At 33.6% G+C, this 23688-nt stretch overlaps 1 protein-coding gene across 1 annotated transcript; it reads left to right on the top strand.

Moving 5' to 3' along the window:
• Positions 1-13621: 13621 nt before the first annotated feature.
• On the top strand, positions 13622-21023 carry LOC122139349 (epidermal retinol dehydrogenase 2-like). Its single transcript, XM_042736152.1, has 3 exons — positions 13622-13848; positions 14459-14584; positions 20583-21023. The coding sequence occupies exons 1-3, from the start codon at positions 13658-13660 to the stop codon at positions 20617-20619; spliced, it is 354 nt and encodes a 117-aa protein (XP_042592086.1). The 5' UTR covers positions 13622-13657; the 3' UTR covers positions 20620-21023.
• Positions 21024-23688: the final 2665 nt, after the last annotated feature.

The following is a 23688-nucleotide window of genomic DNA, read 5'->3' as shown; positions in this document are numbered from 1 at the left end:
CTCGAGGTGCACTCCGTTGAAATTTAACAGGTGGAGCTATCGAGCCATTTTGCCACACCCACTTCTGAAACCTATATCAGATGTACATTTTCGCCAGTTCTGATGCGTGTACAACGTTTCGTGAGTTTTTTGGAGCATGTTAAGGCCCTCAAAAATGCGATTCATTTCGGAGAAGAAGAAGAATAATAATAAGAAATGGAATAATTCCAAGAGGGTCCTCGCACTGCGTGCTCGGGCCCTAATAATAATCGGACCAATTCCAATAAAAAAGCAGTAACGTTATTACCTTAATGCTGGAAAGACCTTTATTTTATTTATTAATTTTTTTTTTTTTAATACTAGCCCATCAGCATCTAACCATCCACTCGGCATTTTAAGAAGCTGTTTAGATTAAAACTGGCTATATATATATATATATATATATATATATATATATATATATATATATATAGTGCTGGAAAAAAAAAAAATCGCATCCAAAATAAAAGTTTGTGTTTGCATAATATATATGTGTGTACTGTGTATAATTATTTTGTATATATAAATACACACATATGCATGTATATATTTGATATTTTAATTTATATATAATATAAATTATGTATAAATGTATATACAGTATATACATGCAAAAAAAATTAAATTAATACATGCATATGCGTGTATTTATATACAAAATAATTATACACAGTTCACACACATACAGTAGGTGGACATCCAAAACGTTACTTCTACCGCCGCTCGTACCGTCGCCGCGGCGTCTGCAAAGTGCATTTGCAGCTTTTGACCGCTGAGTGGCGCTTTAATCACAAGTTTTCATCAAACAAGCGCATCAAAACACATTTTCGCAAATAGACGACAGCTTTGCCTCGCTGATGTGTTACATTTGACGGCTGCAGTCAGGGAAAATGAAAGAAAAACACTATAGTTAAAATATTTAATATTCACAGATGAAAGTTTGGTAATTATGAAGTTATGTGCATTTCTTAGAACGAATTCAAGCAGGATAAATGTCAAGCCTGTGCCTGAGCATGTGCTTATATATTCTCTAAGCTACACAGTATTACACCATATTTTAGATTTGACACATTTAATAGGTGTGCAGTATTAGTATATTATAATATGAATTATGTGTTATATTATTCAAAATAAATTGTGGTTTACTTTGCATCAGAGCATTAAAAGTGGTAGCCTATTTTAGTGAGCTTGGCTACATGGATTTATATGCAAAATGTCAATATTCTCAAATATTAGGCCTATATTTTAATTTATATTTTAAAATTCCTTTAATAAAACAACATGCATTTTTGTTATTCGTTACCTGTCCTTTATTTTGACAGATAACTTCTTGGGAAATAGATTTTTGTCTGTACACTGATTAAGAAATTGTTGCGTGTTTTATAAATTATTTTTATTTTAGTAAAACGTGAGGAACTGTATAATTTCGCTCCCATTATTTAGGCCTAATTAAAACAAGAAACGAATAAATTAAACCTGCACGATTTAGCTAAATCATTGAAAGTCTAAAGAATGGACGGATTAATAAAACGTTCTTATGTTTAAACTCAAGTTCTCTCATTGTAATCAACAAAATACACACAATGTAAATAAGAGCTTCAATAATTGACAACTTCAGTGATTTTAAAGGGAGCCTTCTTTACTTGCTTTCATATAATTTAAGTTAAAAAAAAAAAATTGCAGCCGCATTTAAATGCAGGTGTGTAAATTTGTCTGCTTGCAAGATTTGCACGGCGCGAGTCATGCTGAGTGCACGCGCAGCATTTATTCTTATTTGTTTTATCTTCATTACAAATCTTGTTTGGTTTTATTTTGGATAATTGCATGTAAAAAAATAATTTACGTTGTAATGCATATGCAAAATGTGAATTATTATTCATATTTAAGTGTTTGTGCGAAAATTATTAATGCGCATGCAGGACAGGGAAGGCGCCCTCTAGATCACTTGAAAATTTTCCTGATAATGAATTAACTTAAAATTGTGGTGTCTCACATACATGAGAAATATATCTACAGAAAGCTTGTAATGTCTTCCAAACGAATCAATTCAGAACGAAAGCATTATGTAATCTGTGAAGGTTGTATTTCTCTTTAAAGGCGAGTCCATGTGGATAAAGTCAGCACTGTGAATTTCATCTTGCAGCTGATAAGAAAACATTTGTTTATTAATAAATAATTAAAATGTCTCCTTTTTTACAATTATTGGGCTACTTCTGCCTGTGCTTTGTGTCAAACTTAATGCATGTTCTTGAGCGTGGAATATATTAAGGTTCATTATGGATTATAGTTGTAAATTTAATATAAACCTCTGATTAGTTGAATAATGACAAATGAAGGACTAGTAACTAGAAAAATCTTACGTGGGGGGCAGACCTATTAAATACCCTCTAGACATCTCTGTTAAAGCTTTTAAAGCATTTTATACATTAAAATTTGTTACTGTGGGTTAACAGTAATTATAATTATTATATACCTAGGAACAGAGTCTGGGCCTAATCTAGGCTATCCAGGGTTTTTTATTTTTTAAATTTTCATTGCATCTGAAAATGACTTTGTGCAGCACATTCACTTCGCACGCTCAACCTGCCTCGCGCGTTGCTCAGCTGTGGACGATTTCAAAATGTTTGATATAAAGGTTGATGTCCCATTTTATACAGAAATTGTTCATTTAAAAATAAAAAAAAAAAAAAAAAAATAAATCGAATTATATTGTTAGTCTAAATGAACTTGTTAACAATATAATTAGAACTATTTAACATGGACTGTGACATTTTACCCTTGTTAACTTATAAACTCCTTGAGATTTTAAAGTCAATTTAATAGTATTGAAGTTCAAGTTTAAAAAAAAAAGAGTTTTAAAATCTAAAATAAATTCTAATAATTTAAAAAATTATAACATTTTTAAACTACTTAAATTATTTCTATGAATTAATAATATGTTATCAGGTTTTAATTGCTTAAATTATTTCTATGAATTAATAATATGTTATCATGTTTATTCTTGTAGATAATAAGTGTTTATTCTTTAAGAAAATAAGGGGTATTCATATTTGTTTTGCATCCAAATATTATTCATATTTGTTTTGCTTCACCTATTTATGTAGGCTACAATTATTCAAAAAAATAAAAAAATAAAAATAAATAAAATAAAAAAATAATGTCATTAAAAGTGCCATCGGCCTGAGTAAATTTGACCAAATTGTGACTTTAAAGGTTAGTGATTTAGGAGGTGAAAATACTGTGAAATTACAAATGTTATGGGATTTTAAAGCATAACAACTGAAGGTCTATGAAACGTTAGCCAATAAAGCATTTTCTTTTTAAACAATGGCACTTAAAGTTTTGAACTAAAATATTATTTCAACCATATAGCCTGTGGATAAACAAAAAACATACTTTTCAAATGAAAGAACACTGAGAGAGTGTAGGTTGCTTCTGGTGTTTGGATTTGTACTTCAATATAATGAGCTCCAAGTTTAGGAATAGCCAACACGGTTTTTATTTTTATTTCTCTCTATCTCTCTCTCTCTCTCTCTCTCTCTCTCCATTTTAACTCTCTATTTAACAGCATTAACTTACAATGAAATACATCTTCCTTCAGGTAGACTGAATGTTTTTCTGTCTTGCTAAATGTTGGGCTCATGATCAGTAAGTTGTATTCGCTCAAATTGATTTAGTTAAATCAAAACTTGCAGACTTTGAAGCTGGGTCAGTTAGCGCGAGTCCCGCGTGCTGTGAAGCGGGAGCAGCTGATGGAGGACTCCGCTTGGTCTTAAAGCCTTCCGCAAACGCTACATTCACAAATAACAATGATTTTCGTAAAATAATGATTAATTATCAATTGATAATTTGTTATTATTTTGGTCTAGTGATAATAATAATATGGGCTGCGGGAAAATAATGAATAAAAAGAGTAGGGCTGCTGTGAGTGCAGGCATGTTTCACCCCAGTAACATGACAATACAGCGTTCCTCACAGCCAACAAACAGACCGAGTTCAGTTCAGCTGGAGGGGGTTGTGGTAGTTCTGTATAGCTTGTGGGGGTTGTGAAGGTGTGAATCTCTTGGTCTTTCATATGCACAGTGTCTTATGAGGGTATCAAACTTGCAGGACAGGTTTAGATAGGGCGATTGCCTCGTCATTTTGGTTTTAGGGCAACTTTGAAGAAAGGTTTTGATCCACTTTAAATGTTGACTACTGTATAGCGCAATATAGTTTATTGGTTATTATAACTTAATTTCAGAAGTAGTTGCCTTAACTCAAATAAATAAATAAATAAATAAAATAAAATAAATAAATTCGCAAACTGTTGCGTTAATTTTATTTTGTTTCGTCTAAACAATATTTTTTAGACTATGAAATATAAATTCTCACAGAATGTATCATAACCAATATATTGAACCATCTCTTTATGTTTTTCTAAATCCCAATTCAGAGGAAAAAACAGTGTTAAAGCATCTCTCCATTACAGACCGTTCTGAAAGAAGAATTTATGCAAACGCGTATAAAATGCTTTAAAAGCTTTAACAGAGATGTCTAGAGGGTATATAATAGGTCTGCCCCCCACGTAAGATTTTTCTACTAGTCGTTCATTTGTCATTATTCAACTAATCGCAGGTTTATATTAAATTTACATCTATAATCCATAATGAGCCTTAATATATTCTGCACTCAAGCACATGCATTAAGTTTGCCACAAAGCACAGGCAGAAGTAGCCCAATAATTGTAAAAAAAGGAGACATTTTAATTATTTATTAATAAAAAAAAATTTTTCTTGTCGGCTGCAAGATGAAATTCACAGTGCTGACTTTATCCACATGGACTCGCCTTTAAAGAGAAATACAACCTTCACAGATTACATAATGCTTTCGTTCTGAATTGATTCGTTTAAAAGACATTTCAAGCTTTCTGCTGTTATATTTCTCATGTATGTGAGACACCACAATTTTAAGTTAATTCATTATCAGGAAAAAAATCAAGTGATCTAGAGGGCGCCTCCCTGTCCTGCATGCGCATTAATAATTTTCGCACAAACACTTGAATATGAATAATAATTCACATTTTGCATATGCATTACAACGTAAATTATTTTTTACATGCAATTATCCAAAATAAAACCAAACAAGATTTGTAATGAAGATAAAACAAATAAGAATAAATGCTGCGCGTGCACTCAGCATCACTAGCGCCGCGCAAATCTTGCAAGCAGACAAATTTACACACCTGCATTTAAATGCGGCTGCAATTGTATTTTTTTTAACTTAAATTATATGAAAGCAAGTAAAGAAGGCTCCCTTTAAAATCACTGAAGTTGTCAATTAATGAAGCTCTTATTTACATCGTGTGTATTTTGTTGATTATAATGAGAGAACTTGAGTTTAAAAATGAGAACGTTTTATTAATCCGTCCATTCTTTAGAATTTCAATGATTTAGCTAAATCGTGCAGGTTTAATTTATTCGTTTCTTGTTTTAATTAGGCCTAAATAATGGGAACGAAATTATACAGTGCCTCACGTTTTACTAAAATAAAGAAAATAATTTATAAAACACGCAACAATTTCTTAATCAGTGTACAGACAAATATAATTTTTTTTCCAAGAAGTTGTCTGTCAAAATAAAGGGACAGGTAACGAATAACAAAAATGCATGTTGTTTTATTAAAGGAATTTTAAAATATAAATTAAAATATAGGCCTAATATATGAGAATATTGACATTTTGCATATTAATCCTTTTTTTAAAACTTAAACTTCAATACTATTAAACTGACTTTAAAATCTCAAGGAGTTTCTAAGTTAAAAAGGGTAAAATGTCACAGTGCATGTTAAATAGTTCTAATTATATTGTTAACAAGTTCATTTAGACTAACAATATAATTCGATTTTTTTTTTTTTTTTTAATGAACAATTCCTGTATAAAATGGGACATCAACCTTTATATCAAACATTTTGAAATCGTCCACAGCTGAAAAAACGCGCGAGGCAGGTTGAGTGTGCTAAGTGAATGTGCTGCACAAAGTCATTTTCAGATGCAATGAAAATAAAAAAATAAAAAACCCTGGATAGCCTAGATTAGGCCCAGACTCTATTCCTAAGTATATAATAATTATAATTACTGTTAACCCGCAGTAACAAATTTTAACCGATTAATCGCCTATTTTCGTTTGCTGCATTTTTTATTTATTTATATATTTATTTATTTTTAAACAGGCTAAAAAATAAATTAAGTTTGTCAGAGGAAAAAAATATATATATAAGTAATGTATAAGTTTCATTTTATTACATTCAGAAATAATAACGGCTAGCCTAATAATGTGCCAACAAGATATTTTTAGTTCCCTTCACTTTACAACAAATCCTTTAAATTTAACAAATTTATCAGAACAGAACAAGAATTAAAAATATTTAATTCTAATGGATAAAAAAAAAATTGCAGTATATAATAATATAGGCTTAGCTATAAACAAACAAAAAAAAATAAATGAATAATAATTTAAAGCGAACCATAAGGTAAGGTTGGGCTCTCATTCGGTAGAAATCCAAACATTTCCATACACGTGATGTTGCCTATTTCAAGCTTAACTATTATTCATTAGGAAAAATAGGCTTTGTAGTTCACGCGTGTTTCAGCATCAACGAAAAAAAAATAAAAAAAAATTCATAATTAGCAAAAATGTGCCAAAGTGGACCGCTGCTTGCGCTGAATGGCACGGTGAACGACTACTGTTTCCAATGAATGTGCGCGAGGCACCAGCGCGATCAAACAGCTGAAACAGAAAATACTCAATTTTTGGTCACACAGTAAAAGCATAATTCAAAAATGATGCAAAGTGTTAGCAGTTTGAAAAAATCAAGAATAATAACAGAATTAATAATAATTATTGCTAAATGCTGGACCGTTCTCATTTCGATCTGCAAATGGAACCTGAATGATTTTTTTAAACCAAGAATGAACCGAAATGAAAACATTTAGCTTTTTATCCATATATATCGGCCTTATATTTAATGACTGTATAATAACAATAGCAAGCATAAGATCCTTTGTGTAAAGGTCTTCTTTTAATTTTTGATGAGTAGACTGTAGCCTAAGACTATCCTACATTTTGAAATTAACATTCAGTTCGCAATCCGTCCCTTTGCGCCACCTGGCGGTAGTTTCGCGAATGATTTTAACACGCGACTGACTTGCAGTTAACGCCGCGGCCCTGCGGCGGCGGTACGCGCGGCGGTAGTACCCATTTTGGTTGTCTACCATCTGTATATTATGCAAACACAAACTTTTATTTTGGATGCGATTAATTTTATATATATATATATATATATATATATATTATATATATATATATATATATATATATATATATTATATATATATATATAAAAAAGAATAAAAAAAAAAAATATATATATATATATATATATATATATATATATATATATATTTATATATATATATATATAAGGGGTGTAACGGTAAACAAAATTCACGGTTCGGTTCGATACGATACACTTGTGTCACGGTACGGTTCGGTATGTTTTTGATACGGCAAAAAGAAAGAAATAAAGGAGAAATGTGAATGTTTCTCTCTAGATCTTGCAGCGATGTTATTACTTCTGTGGCAAATTCAAATGCTTTCTTTACTGGATCTCTTATTAGCGCTGTGTAGTAACAGCGTCGCATGATCACGATCGGCTCGCGCTGCACTGGTCCAAACTGATAAACAGTCCGTCAACCACACAATAACGAGCAGTTTCGTTCCGCTTGCATTATGTTTGCCATTTGATGTTGGGCACTGTTGTGGTCTCAACGGCGTCTCTTACATTATGAGTGCGCTTGCCACGCGCAACGCGCCTACATTTGAAATAACGAAATTGTAATTGAAATCGGCATTGTTAGCATATGATTTTTTAAAAACTTTGAAAAAATATTTTTATATAAAATTATTAGTAGAACATTTTATGCATCTTTATTCACCTCAAAGCATATCCGCTCCCGCGCCCCCAGGTTGGGAACCAATGTTCTAGTCTATATTTTCATCTCGTTATGCCACTGGTTTAGGTTATGTATTTATTTTTATTTCTTATATCAATTATTTGTAAATATAACAGACACTGTCTAACCGTGTCTACACCGGACGGTCTTGTTCATATAGGGCGAAACATCTCTCTCACTCGGCAGCAGAGTATGTGAGAGTGGAGCGGCAACAATTTTTCCGCGCTCCGAGCATTTAATATTCACTCCGCTCCGCGCTCACTGATACCAGAAACACTGCTCCGCACTCGCTTCGTGGATAAACTTTAAATGTTATGTTCATAACGTATCCTATAAAATTAAAATAAAAAATAAATAAATAAATAAAATTACAGGAGAGTTTCGAAGGGGATTAGGCTATTGTGTGCAAACTTTTTTTCCTACCAAATGCCAAACTAATAACATTGTCAGCATTAAAAGGTATAATTGCTGCTTTCTGCTGTGCAAATTTTGTTTGTGATGAAAATAACAGTACATTTTCGTCAGTTACTTTATCTACAGATCGATGCATTTCTTACAGATTTCTGCTCATTCAAAATCAGTTACAGATGAAGCAGCACTGTAAGATTACATTAGTTTGAATGCATTATTGTGACAGCGATTGCGTGTGAATGTGCTGTATCTGTTTAAATCATGTTTTAACCCAAAAATAATCAGTAAAAGGAAGACAAACTCCTTGAGAACTAGCCTGTAACGCTCGACTATTGCCGTCATTATAAACTTCTGATCGGAGAGATTATGTGTTTCAAGCTATAGCTAAATATATTTATCATGTGAATTCTTGCTAAATATGCAGTTATATTACGGGCTGTTGGCATGAATTGTACTCGTGATGGAGTGGTGGTGGAGCGCTCTTGGAGCGAGTGAAAACCACGACGCTCCGACTTTTAAAAAATCCTCTCCTTGCTCCAGTCAAAATCACTCCGCTCTGCTCATATTTTTGCTCGGCAGCATGTCTCAAACGTGCGGGGAGGGTTGAGCCCAATCATTCTCAAAACATAAAATACTGATTTTACTTCAATTTTCGTTTTTGTGTTTCAGAGGAAAAATCAGTGTTAAGGCATCTCTCTGTTACAGACCTTTCTGACAGAAGAGTTTATGCAAAAAAAAAAAAAAAGCCTATAAAATGCTTTAAAAACTTTAACAGAGATGTCTAGAGGGTATTTAATAGATCTGCCTCCCACGTGAGATTTTTCTAGTTACTAGTCATTCTTTTGTCATTATTCAACTAATCGCAGGTTTATATTAAAATTACATCTATAATCCAGTCTTAATATATTCTGTGCTCAAGAACATGCGTTAAGTTTGCCACAAAGCACAGGCAGAAGTAGCCCAATAATTGTGAAAAAGGAGACATTTTAATTATTTATTAATAAACAAATGTTTTCTTGTCGGCCGCAAGATGAAATTCACAGTGCTGGCTCTCTCCGCATGGACGCGCCTTTAGAGAGAAATACAACCTTCACAGATTACATAATGCTTTCATTTTGAATTGATTCGTTTAAAAGACATTTCAAGCTTTCTGTAGATATATTTCCCATGTATGTGAGACACCCCAATTTTCAGTTATTTCATTATTAGGAAAAAAAATCATGTGATCGAGAGGGCGACTCCCTGTCATGCATGCGCATTAATAATTTTTGCACAAACACTTGAATATGAATAATAATTCACATTTTGCATATGCATTACAAAGTAAATACTTTTTTTTACATGCAATTATCCAAAATAAACAAGATTTGTAATGAAGATAAAATACGTAGACAAATAAGAATAAATGCTGCACGTGCACTCAGCATCATGCGCGCCGAGCAAATCTTGCACTGATATTTTACAGAATATTGTACAAACCTGCATTTAAATGTGGCTGCAATTTATTTTTTATTTATTTTTACTTTACTTAAATTATATGAAAGCAAGTAAAGAAGACTCCATAATCACTGAAGTTGTCAATTAATGAAGCTATTTTTACATCGTGTACATTTTGTTGATTATAATGAGAGAACTTGAGTTTATACGTGAAGACGTTTTTTTAATTCGTACATTCTTTAGCGTTTCAGTTATTTAGTTAAATCGTGCAGGTTTAATTTATTTGTTTCTTGTTTTAATTAGGCCTAAATAATGGGAGCGAAATTATACAGTGCCTCACGTTTTACTAAAATAGAGAAAATAATTTATAAAACATGCAAGCTTAGCTCACTATAGGCTACCACTTTTAATGCTCTGACGCAAAGTAAACCACATTTTCTTTTTAATAATATAACACATAATTCATATTATATAAATATACTGCACACTATTTAAATGTGTCAAATCTAAAATATGGTGTAGAGAAAATATAAGCACAGGCTCAGGCACAGGCTTGACATTTATCCTGCTTTAATTCGTTCTAAGAAACGCACATATCTTCATAAGGATTAAACTTTCATCTGTGAATATTACATATTTTAACTAGCCTGCAGTGTTTTTCTTTCATTTTCCCCGACTGCAGTCAAATATAACACTTCGGTGAGGCAAAGCTGACGTCTATTTGCGAAAATGTGCTTTGATGCGCTTGTTTGAAAACTTGTGATTAAAGCGCAACTCAGCAGTCAAAAGCTGCAAATGCACTTTGCTGACCTGGTGGCGGCGGTACGCGCGGCGGTAGAACCAACATTTTGGATGGCCATCTACTGTATGTATGTATGTATGTGTGTGTGTAGATTCTTTCTTTTAAATATATATATATATATATATATATATATATATGCAGTAAGAGACTTTGTGTAAAGGTCTTTCTTTTAATTTTTGATGCATAGACTGTAGCCTAAGACTATCCCACATTTTGAAATTAACTCACTGTAAATTTTCTCATGGTTTTTAAGTATGTTACAATGTTATAGTATAATGTTATTGTTGTTTTACTTCGTTCTTTCATCTCCGTTTATAAACCAAAATTTTACAGTTACAGTCAACCCGTGCCCTTGCGCCACCTGGTGGTAGTTTTGCGAATAACTTCAACACGAGACTGACTTGCAGTTAAGGCCGCGGTGGTATTACCCATTTTGGTTGTCCACCTACTGTATGTCATTTGAAAGGTCTCATTGAGTAGAATAAAACAAGTATAATTGTTTGGGGTTGTGACTAAACTTGAGTGAGGCATTACTTTACAATTTCAAAACTTTAAAGGGCTAAGAGAAAGGCTCCCTTGGTTCCAAATGCTGTAACTTTTGATTACTTCATGGTTTCACCACACAATTTAATTCACATACAGCACATATTTAGGGGAACACCTTATATTACCTTACCTTATTTTTTTTTCATGAGATATTAAACATCAAATAAGAATATGAAAAACTTAATTTTTTTTTTTTTTTTTTTTTACATTTTATCACCTATTTCTCAAAATGAGAATATTCAAATGTAACGATTATTCCCCCCCCCATTGCACGATGAAGCCCATTAGAATGCAGTTAGAATGCCCTTATAATTCAAGCAATGAAAGAAAAAAAATACCCATGTATGAGTTTTTATGTTTTTATATTCATTACACAAGCAATGCACTTTTCTGAATATCAGCACATAAATATGCTAATAATTTTATACAACAGTCTGGTGTTTCATTCCTTGAATTAATCTGTTTTTGAACAAATCATGTGAGCCAGTGATTCAACAGTCCATTTACTTGTTTCATTTGTAATTGAATCAGCTGTTTTGAACGAATTGTTTGATTTGAATGATTCAATAAATCATTTATTAAAACAGGGATTTGCTCCCACTTATGGGTGGTTTTATTGTCATCTTTATTTATCCATGACAGCCCTAATCCAGCTAAGGTGCCAGCAAAAAACACATTAAAAAAATATATATATATATATATTGTTTAATTACCTCATTTACCTTTAATACCTCAAAAAAAAGTGTAAATATATGTTTATTAAGGCTAATTTTTCATCAAATAAAAACCTTTTTAGACAAATTTTGTAATTATTGTGTAAAGTTTGCTACAGGACAACCTGTATTTTAAAAGAAAATTGACCACGCCATCCCCCCTGAATTTTTTGTACAATTCAACCACTGAGTGTGGTTAAATAAAAGTGTACAGTCGTGGACAAAAGTTTTGACAATTACATAAATATTGGAAATTGGAAAAGTTAATCCCAAAAAAACCTTTCCACTGCATTTCATGCTGTCATGCTGTCATTAAAGGACCTGCTGAGATCATTTCAGTACTCATCTTGTTAACTCAGGTGAGAATGTTGACGACCACAAGGCTGGAGATCATTATGTCAGGCTGATTGGGTTAGAATGGCAGACTTGACATGTTAAAAGGAGGGTGATGCTTGAAATCATTGTTCTTCCATTGTTAAACATGGTGACCTGCAAAGAAACGCGAGCAGCCATCATTCCGTTGCATAAAAATGGCTTCACAGGCAAGGATATTGTGGCTACTAAGATTGCACCTAAATCAACAATTTATAGGTTCATGAAGAACTTCAAGGAAAGAGGTTCAATTCTTGTAAAGAAGGCTTCAGGGCGTCCAATAAAGTCCAGCAAGCGCCAGGATCGTCTCCTAAAGAGGTTTCAGCTGCGGGATCGGAGTGCCACCAGTGCAGAGCTTGCTCAGGAATGGCAGCAGGCAGGTGTGAGCGCATCTGCATGCACAGTGTGAGGCGAAGACTTTTGGGAAGATGGCCTGGTGTCAAGAAGGGCAGCAAAGAAGCCACTTCTCTCCAAAAAAAACATCAGGGACAGATTGATCTTCTGCAGAAAGTATAGTGAATGGACTGCTGAGGACTGGGTCAAAGTCATATTCTCCGATGAAGCCCCTTTCCGATTGTTTGGGGGCAATCTGGAAAAAAGGCTTGTCCGGAGAAGAAAAGGTGAGCGCTACCATCAGTCCTGTGTGATGCCAACAGTAAAGCATCCTGATACCATTCATGTGTGGGGTTGCTTCTCAACCAAGGGAGTGGGCTCACTCACAATTCTGCCCAAAAACACAGCCATGAATAAAGAATGGTACCAAAACACCCTCCAACAGCAACTTCTTCCAACAATCCAACAACAGTTTGGTGAAGAACAATGCATTTTCCAACACGATGGAGCACCGTGCCATAAGGCAAAAGTGATAAACTAAGTGGCTCGGGGACCAGAATGTTGAAAATTTTGGGTCCAAAGCCTGGAAACTCCCCAGATCTTAATCCCATTGAGAACTTGTGGTCAATCCTCAAGAGGCGGGTGGACAAACAAAAACCCACTAATTCTGACAAACTACAAGAAGTTATTATGAAATAATGGGTTGCTATCAGTCAGGATTTGGCCCAGAAGTTGATTGAGAGCATGCCCAGTCGAACTGCAGAGGTCCTGAAAAAGAAGGGCCAACACTGCAAATACTGACTCTTTGCATAAATGTCATGTAATTGTCGATAAATGCCTTTGAAACGTATGAAGTGCTTGTAATTATATTTCAGTACATCACAGAAACAACTGAAACAAAGATCTAAAAGCAGTTTAGCAGCAAACTTTTTGAAAACTAATATTTATGTAATTCTCAAAACTTTTGGCCACGACTGTAGACTTTTAACAGGAAACAATTATCTGAGATGTTTCAATTGCAGCTTCACTACTATGTTTGTACAAATGTCTCCTATTTTGCCCATTGATTCCCACACAGATTATTGTGCAAGCAAGTTTGCTGCCGTGGGTTTTGCCGAGTCTGTGGCCCTTGAGATGATAGCTGCGGGGAAGGAAGGAATCAAAACCACAATCGTCTGCCCATACTTCATCAACACAGGCATGTTTGGTGGCTGTGGGACAAAGTAAGCTAACACACCTCATATAATAACACACCAACCACATTTTTCTTTGAAGCAGCAGCATTTGAACAGGACACCAAATACATCATTTAGGGAAACACACCTACTTTTGCAATAATCATCCATATATCAATATTACTTCACTCTCAAATTTTTCAGTTTTCCAGTTATTAATAATCAAAATCTCTGTAGGCAGGTTTTGCACAATGCTTATTGAATGTATACATGCACACATACTTTGACTGTGCCTCATGGAGCTTAACAAACAAAGCACTGATGACACGTAGTATATTTTGAATAGTTCAAAAATATGTACAGAAGTCCATTTTCTGTTCTCTGGTGCCGATTGGAAATTAGCAATGCATTTGTAGAATGTTTTCTTGTATTTGCTATAAGACTTTGTTGCAACACCTAACAAATATGTGTAAGAGTAAAAGAGGCTTTATGGCTATGGATTTTCATCCTGAACTGGGCATAGAAATACAAGTAAAATACAGTTTAATAATCCTCTTTTTAGTGACCCTTAATCTGACCCAATCATACAGAAATGTTTGGGGGTTCATTCTTTTGTAAACAGTCGCCACATTAATTACAACATGTGCCTTGTGTGCAGGTGGCCCCGACTAATGCCCATATTGGAGCCAGACTATGTTGCTAAGAGGATTGTCAGTGCCATTCTAACAGACCAAGTTTATGTTTTACTTCCAAGGTCCTTATACTTTTTAATGGCTTTAAAAGGGTAAGTTAACTCTGAGTTTTATATGCTTATCTCAAACCTCTTCGGGTAGAAAATGGCATCTCTTGATTGGAATGTTTAATTTTTAAGTAAAATATTTTTATCTGCAAAAATCTTATACATTTTAAATATTATATAAATACTTTTATCTAATTGTGATTTAAAATGCAAAATAATAATAATAAATAAAAAAATAAATAACAGATGTAATTTTTGTCCCGACTGCTGCCCATATTGGAGTCAGAATACAGTAGGTGACCAACCAGAATGCCTATTACCGCCGCGTGTACCGGCGCCACAGGGCCACGGCATTAATTGCAAGTCAGTTGCATGTTGAAGTTGTTCACGAAACTACCGCCAGGTGGCGCAAAGGAACAGTTTGCAAACTGACTGAAATTAATATTTTGTTTTGTAAACAGAGATCAAATAAGGAAATAAAACAAAAATAACATTATAATATAATATTATTAACATCCTTAAAAATCAGAAAATTTATTTAAAATTAATTTTTAGAAAGTTAATTTCAAAATGTGTGATAGTTGAAGGCTGCAGTGTAATGCATAAAAAATGTAAAAAAAAATTTTTTTTAAAAAATTAAATTTACATAAAGGCTCTTAATGCATGTTAAGATTATTAAACAGTCATTATGAAAACCATTAAAACTACACAATTTCCTTATGTTGTATTAAGGGGCTGTCATTTCAATTTAAGTTTTTAAAAGAACAAATCCTGAACTAGATTTCTAGACATCTATTAAAAAAACTCAATTTCCATAAAACTAAAATAAACAAAAAAATAAATATAAATCATGCCATAAAAACTAACAACATAAATATATATATATTAGGGCTGTCAAATGATTAATCACGATTAATCACATCCAAAATAAAAGTTTTGTTTACATAATATATGTGTGTTATACTGTGTATATTTATTATGTATATATAAATACACACACATGCATGTATATATTTAAGAAGAATATGTTATGTTTATATATTAAATATATTTATATATAATATAAAATATAAGAATATAAATATATAAATGTATATACATGTAAATATTTTCTAAATATATAATTTATGTGTGTGTATTTATATATACATAATAAAATATACCCTGTACACATACATATATTATGTAAACAAAACTTTTATTTTGGATGTGATTAATCGTGATTAATCATTTGACAGCCCTAATATATATATATATATATATATATATATATATATATATATACTTTAGGTAGACAACCAAAATGGGTAATACCGCCGCTGCGTTAACTGCAAGTCAGTCGCGTGTTAAAATCATTCATGAAACTACCGCCAGGTGGCGCAAAGTGACAAAAAGGGATAAAAAGCTAAATGTTTTCATTTCGGTTCATTCTTGGTTTAAATAAAATCTTCAGGTATCATATGCAGAGCGAAAAGAGAATGGTCCAGCATTTAGCAATAATTCTTATTAACTCTGTCATTATTCTTGATTTTTCAAACTGCTAACACTTTGCATTTTTAAATTATGCATTTACTGTGTAACCCAAAATTTAGTATTTTCTGTTTCAAGTGTTTGATCGTGCTGGAGCCTCACGCGCACATATTCATTGGAAACAGTCGTTCACCGTGCCATCCGGCGTGAGCAGCGGTTCACTTTGTCATATTGCTAATTATGATTTTTTTTTCCGTCAATACTGAAACACGCATGAGCTACAAAGCCTATTTTACCTCATGAATAATAGTTAAGCTTTAAATGGACAGGATCACGAATATGGAAACGTTTGGATTTCTCCTGAATGAGAGAGCCCAACCTTACCTTATGTTTCCTTTAAATTATTATTAATTTATTTTTTTGTTTGTTTATAGCTAAGCCTATATTATTATATACTGTAATTATATTATATATTTTCAATTCTTGTTCTGCTCTGATAAATTTGTTAAATTTAAAGGATTTGTTGTAAAGTGAAGGGAACTAAAAAATATCCTGTCGGCACCATTATAACATTATTAGGGCAGCCGTTATTTTTTCTGAATTTCCCGTTTTATACAGGAATTGTTCATTAAAAAAAAAAGAATTATATTGTTAGTTCTAATTGTATTGTTAACACAAGTTCATTTAGGCTATTTAATATGCACTGTGACAATTTACCCGTTTTAACTTATAAACTCCTTGAGATTTTAAAGTCAGTTTAATATTATTGAAGTTCAAGTTTAAAAAAAAAAGGTTTTAATTGCTTAAATTATTTCTATGAATTAATAATATGTCATCATGTTTATTCTTGTAGAAAATAAATGTATTATTCTTTAAGAAAATAAGGGAAAAAATAAGGGACGATCCAAATATTTGTCATATTTGTTTTGCTTCACCTATTTATGTAGGCCACAATTATTCTTAATAATAATAATAATAATAATAATAATAATAATAATAACAATAATAATGTCATTAAAAAATGCCATCGGCCTGAGTAAATTTGACCATTATAGAATTGTGACTTTAAAGGGTAGTGATTTAGGAGGTGAAAATACTGTGAAATTACAAATGGCATGGGATTTTAAAGCATAACAACTGAAGTTCTATGAAACGTTATCCAATAAAGCATTTTTTGGAACAATGGAACTTAAAGTTTTGAACTAAAATATTATTTCAACCATATAGTCTGTGAATAAACAAAAAAACATACTTTTCAATTAAAGACCACTGAGAGTGTAGGTTGCTTCTGGTGTTTGGATTTGTACTTCAATATAATGAGCTCCAAGTTTAAGAATAGCCTACACTAGTTTTTTTTCTCTCTCTCTCTCTCTCTCTCTCTCTCTCTCTCTCTTTAACTCTCTATTTAACAGAATTAACTTAATACGTCTTCCTTCAGGCAGACTGAATGTTTTACTGCCTTGCTTAATGTTGGGTCAGTTTGCGTGAGTCCTGCATGCTGTGAAGCGGGAGCAGATGACGGAGGATTCCGCTTGGTCTTAAAGCCTTCCTTAAACCATACGTTCACAAATAACAATGATTTTCTTAAAATAATGATTAATTAGCAATTGATAATTTGTTATTTTTATGGTCTTGTGAAAATAATAATATGGGCTGCAAGAAAATAAAGAATAAAAAGAGTAGGGCTGCTGTGAGTGCAGGCATGTTTCAACCCAGTAACATGACAACACACCATTCCTCGTAGCCAAAAAACAGACCGAATTCAGCTGGAGGGGGTTGGGGGGTAGTTCTGTATAGTTTGTGGGGGTTCATATAAATGTGTGAATCTCTTGGTCTTTCATATGCACAGTGTTGTATGAGGGTATCAAACTTGCTGAGCAGGTTTAGATAGGACTCGTCATTTTGGTTTTAGGACACCTTTGAAGAAAGGTTTTGATCCACTTCAAATGCTGACTACTGTATAGCGCAGTATAGTTTATTAGTTATTATAACTTAATTTCAGAGGAAGTTGCCTTAACTCAAAAAAAAAAAAAAAAGATGCAAACTGTTATTTTGTTTCATCTAAGCAATATTTTTTAGACTATAAATTCTCACAGAATGTAGCCTATATATAACCAATATATTGAATCATCTCTTTATGTTTTTCTAAATCCCAAACAGTCCAGACATCAGTAAAGTATCCGTCTATGAACATGTTTTATAGGCTGTTTTTGATTTGGGAAATACACTTGCGTTACAGACGTGACAAAAAACATTTTGGAGTTTTTGGAGACATCATTTTTGTTGTTGTTGTTGTTGTTTTTTGTTGCCTATTTACAATGCACAAACCAGAAGCAACAATATCTGCAGAATAGGGTTGACCATTCTCAAAACATAAAATATCAATTTTATTTCTGTTTTCGTTTTTGTGTTTCAGAGGAAAAATCTTTGTTAAGGTATCTCTCCATTACGGACCGTTCTGAAAGCAGAATTTATACAAATGCTTATAAGATGCTTTAACAAACTTTAACAGAGATGTCTAGAGGGTATTTAATAGATCTGCCCCCCCACGTAAGATTTTTCTAGTTACCTAGTCGTTCATTTCATTGTTTATTGTTCAACTAATCGCAGGTTTTATATTAAATTTACATTCTATAATCGACAATAAGCCTTAATATATTCCGCGCTCAAGAACATGCATGAAGTTTGCCACAAAGCACAAGCAGAAGTAGCCTAATAATTGTGAAAAAGGAGACATTTTAATTATTTATTAATAAACAAATGTTTTCTTGTCGGCTGCAAGATGAAATTTACAGTGCTGGCTCTCTCCACATGGACGTGCCTTTAGAGAGAAATGCAACCTTCACAGATTACATAATGCTTTCGTTTTGAATTGATTCGTTTAAAAGACATTTCAAGCTTTCTGTCGATATATTTCTCATGTATGTGAGACACCACATTTTTAAGTTAATTCATTATCAGGAAAAAATTCAAGTGATCGAGATGGCGCCTCCCTGTCATGAATGCGCATTAATAATTTTCGCACAAACACTTGAATATGAATATTAATTCACATTTTGCATTACAACGTAAATTATTTTTTACATGCAATTATCCAAAATAAAAGCAAACAAGATTTGTAATGAAGATAAAACAAGAATAAATGCTGCGCGTGCACTCAGCATCACTCGCGCCGCGCAAATCTTGCACTCTGACATTTTACACACCTGCATTTAAATGCAGCTGCAATTTTATTTTTTTACTCAAATTATATAAAAACAAGTAAAGAAGACCCCCTTTAAAATCACTGAAGTTGTCAATTAATGAAGCTCTTTTTTACATTGTGTGCATTTAGTTGATTATAATGAGAGAACTTGAGTTAAAACGTGAGGATGTTTTATTAATCCGTCCATTCTTTAGAGTTTCAATGATTTAGCTAAATCCTGCAGGTTTAATTTATTCGTTTCTTGTTTTAATTAGGCTTAAATAATGGAAGCGAAATATACAGTGCCTCACGTTTTACTGAAATAAAGCAAATAATTCATAAAACATGCAACAAGTGTAGAGACAAATATGTTTTTCCCCAAGAAATTATCTGTCAAAATAAATGACAGGTAATGAATAAAATAAAAGCATGTTGTTTTATTAAAGGAATTTTAAAATATAAATGAAAATATAGGCCTAATATATGAGAATATTGACATTTTGTATATTAATCCATGAAGCCTAGCTCACTAAAATAGGCTACCACTTTTAATGCTCCGATGCAAAGAAAACCACAATTTCTTTTGAATAATATAACACATAATTCATATAATATAAATAATACTGCACACCTATTAAATGTGTCAAATCTAAAATATGGTTTAATACCATGTAGCTTAGAGAAAATATAAGCACAGGCTCATAGGCTTGACATTTATCCTGCTTGAATTCATTCTAAGAAATGCACATAACTTCATAAGTACCAAATTTCATCTGTGAATATTAAAATTTTAACTACAGGGTTTTTCTTTCATTTTCCCTGACTGCAGCCGTCAAATGTAACACATCAGTGAGGCAAAGCTGACGTCTATTTGTGAAAATGTGCTTTGATGCGCTTGTTTGATAACTTGTGGTTAAAGTGCCACTCAGTGGTCAAAAGCTGCAAATGCACTTTGCAGACGCGGCGGTATGCGCGGCGGTAGAACCAACATTTTGGTTGGCCACCTACTCTATATATATATATATATATATATATATATATATATATATATTTAAGTTGTGAGAACTCAATATTAATAGGCTAAAACTGCAACATGAAAAATGCCTAGAAATCGTACAAAAAGTAGAATACTAACTTGGAATGTTTAGATTACATTTAAGGAGGTGTACATTAGCCTATGCCATAAAGAATAAAATGATTGAAAATGTGGCTTATTGATGAGTATTATAGGCAAGGCCTTGTTCTAACACACATTTTGGCGCTCACATTAATGCCACAAATTATGAAAGGCTTGAAACTTACATGTAATAATTTGCTGATGTTTTTCAGCAGGTCACACATACTTATTTGTTATCTGGCCTTTTTTAACACATTTATTCCCGTATACAGGGCCCATGACATGCGGAAAATGATGTCCCTGAATTAAGAAATGTATCACTTTTTATCATTGCTTTGTATTAATTAAAACGTGTTTAAATAATAATGAAACATTTTTTTAAAATAATTATAATACTGTTAATAATACGGTTTAGCATACAGAGTTTGGGTGTATGGGAGATTGGGGTAATCTGTAAAATGTAAATGTAAAATAAAACTTAAGAATTTTCTCATTAACCCTCTGGGGCCTGAGGCTGTTTTGGGGGCCTAGAGAAGTTTTGACATGAACTGATATTTGTGTCTTTTTCAGTTGCTTACAAACACATACATGGCTAAAGTGTAATAACACTGTAATCAGCACAAACTGGGCTACAATAATATGTGAGCAGCATGTATGTACATGATTGTGATTTTGAGAAAGAGACGTTTATGCATGGTTAGTGAAAAACTAAAATTTTGAAGTCACTGAAATAAGGCAATAAAACACCTAGAGAACATTTGTTCACAAGACTTTAGAGAACAGATTTGAAAGTTTTGCTTCAAAATGATGTGAAAATCATCTTGATTACTCGCTCACAGAAAACAATATATTGATTTACATTTTTTAAGACACTTTTTGTGTAGGAAAGGTATATGCGAGAAGGCTTCAACTATCCTGCATAATGCTGTGATTCATACCTGAGAAGACAAAGGCCCGCATAATGAGCTGCATAATAAGCCTTTCAGCCAGGTGTGTGATAGAGAGAAGAGTTACAAGAAAGACTCTGAGGACAAAATATTTTTTTTTAAACTACATTATTAACATTATTGTGATGGTCACTGATACTAGTACAAATTTATAGAAAAAAAGAACACAATTACCACATAGCACACATATTATGAGTGATATTTACAGCTTACTTGATACATTTACACGTCAGAGGATCCCGGGTATAACACATACAAAATACTTACACCAGAGTAGATATTTATGAACAGAAGCTTAGTTACCTTCATCAACACAAGCATGCTTTGTATGTAGGCCTATACAATATATATTCAAGCGCTAGCAAAAGACAGTGTACAGAAATACCCTTTGAGAGAAGCAGTTAAATCAGCGGAAGTTAAAAGCAGATCGTAAGTGTATTTATTTCTTGTCTCATTAGTGTTTAGCGCAGTTGTCGTTGCTAGGAAACGCTTGTTTGTTTACTGTGTTGAGACGTGCTGCGTTTGGTCTCGTACTCTATCGCATACGTGTCAGTGTCGTGCGCTTGCTTAGACCTTTGTGGTGAGAAACAGTAAAGTGTGTTCAGCTGAATTCAATTTCCGTTTTATCTGACGGGTATACAAAAAAGGTTAGTAAACCGCGGCAGCGGTCGCGGCAGCCCTCCTGTTAAGCCCTCCTCGTGTGAAGACCGAAGAGTGTAAAGACCATCGACTCTACCGTGCGACTCCACCGGGCAGGGACACCGGCAAGGGATATAAGTATTGTTTTGATTAATCCTTTTTCCTTCTACTTGTTTCACTTCGGTTTCAGTTTGTATAACTAATTCTTACTATGTGTTTCCAGATCCCTACTATCACTTCCACTCACAAACCACGCATCACACACTGTAGGCAGCGCAATCCTAACAACCTGCACACTCTGCCTATGTCTGCTAATACACTATCTTTTTCTATTGGTCTCTGAAAATTGCCAGTCTGCTGTAAACAAAGCCGATCTCATTACTTCTATTATAAGTCATTCAAAGTTAAATCTCATGGCCCTGACAGAGACCTGGATCAAACCAGAGGACACTGCTACACCTGCAGCCCTCTCCAATAATTTTTCATTTTCCCACTCCCCCCGTTTGACTGGAAGAGGTGGAGGTACTGGTCTGCTCATCTCTAATGATTGGAAATTTAATCCTTTACCATCTTTGGGTATCAACAGTTCCTTTGAATCTCATTCCGTTACTGTTACCTACCCTCTTAAAATACATTTTGTAGTTGTCTATCGACCCCCAGGACCACTAGGTAACTTTTTGGATGAATTAGATGTGCTGCTCTCAACCTTTCCTGAGGATGGTACTCCCCTAGTTATGCTTGGAGATTTCAGCATCCACCTAGATAAACCTCTATCTGCTGACTTCCACACTCTGCTTGCCTCTTTTGATCTCAACCGAGTGTCAACTACTGCTACACACAAATCAGGCAACCAACTCGACCTTATTTACACACGACACTGCTCCACTGATCATGTACTGGTTACTCCACTGCACACCTCAGATCACTTCCTCCTCACTCTTAACCTCAACATGGTTCCTGACACATCACTTACCCCTCCACATATCATCTTTCGACGTAACTTATGCTCACTCTCACCCTCCCGGCTATCTGCAATGGTTTCATCTTCGCTTCTTTCCCCAAAGGTGCTACTGATACTTTCTGCTCCACTCTTACATCTTGTTTAGACACTGTTTGCCCCTTGTCTTCCAGGCCAGCCCGTACCACCCCTTCAGCCCCTTGGTTATCTGATGTTCTACGTGAACACCGTTCTAAGCTTAGAGCTGCTGAAAGGTTGTGGCGCAAATCCAAAAATACTACTGACCTTAATGTATATCAGTCACTCCTCTCTCTTCCTTTTCTGCTAATGTCTCCACTGCTAAAAAGACATACTACCATAACAAAATTAACAATTCGTCTAACTCTCGCATGCTTTTTAAAACATTTTCCTCACTCCTTTGGCCTCCTCCTCCCCCTCCTGCTTCATCTCTAATAGCTGACGACTTTGCCACGTTTTTCATTAATAAAATTAAAAACATACAGCACAATTTTCCACACCACAATCCATCAAGCACATCTCACAAACAAACATACACTCATTCACACCCTTCTCTTCACTCTCTGAGGCAGAAGTCTCCAAACTCATCCTTTCTAATCATCCTACTACTTGTCCACTTGATCCTATTCCATCTCATCTCCTTCAAGCCATTTCTCCTGCAGTTGTACCTGCACTCACTCACATCATTAACACATCCCTTCATACAGGTGTTTTCCCCTCATCATTTAGACAGGCTCGTATAACTCCACTCCTTAAAAAAACCCACCCTCAACCCATCTCTTTTAGAGAACTACAGACCAGTTTCCCTCCTTCCTT

Source organism: Cyprinus carpio, chromosome B13, assembly GCF_018340385.1.
Source record: "Cyprinus carpio isolate SPL01 chromosome B13, ASM1834038v1, whole genome shotgun sequence".
In the NCBI taxonomy this organism is placed as follows: Eukaryota; Metazoa; Chordata; class Actinopteri; order Cypriniformes; family Cyprinidae; genus Cyprinus; species Cyprinus carpio.
The sequence above is the reverse complement of the archived record's forward strand: the minus strand, read 5'-3'. Positions and strand labels throughout refer to the sequence as shown.

Excerpts from the sequence above, each read along its gene's own strand:
- LOC122139349 (XM_042736152.1), top strand. The coding sequence starts at position 13,658 with ATGTTTGTACAAATGTCTCCTATTTTGCCCATTGATTCCCACACAGAT. Across the intron at positions 13,849-14,458 it reads TTTGGTGGCTGTGGGACAAA|GTGGCCCCGACTAATGCCCA; the intron begins GTAAGCTAACAC and ends CCTTGTGTGCAG. Across the intron at positions 14,585-20,582 it reads TTTTTAATGGCTTTAAAAGG|GGCCCATGACATGCGGAAAA; the intron begins GTAAGTTAACTC and ends TCCCGTATACAG.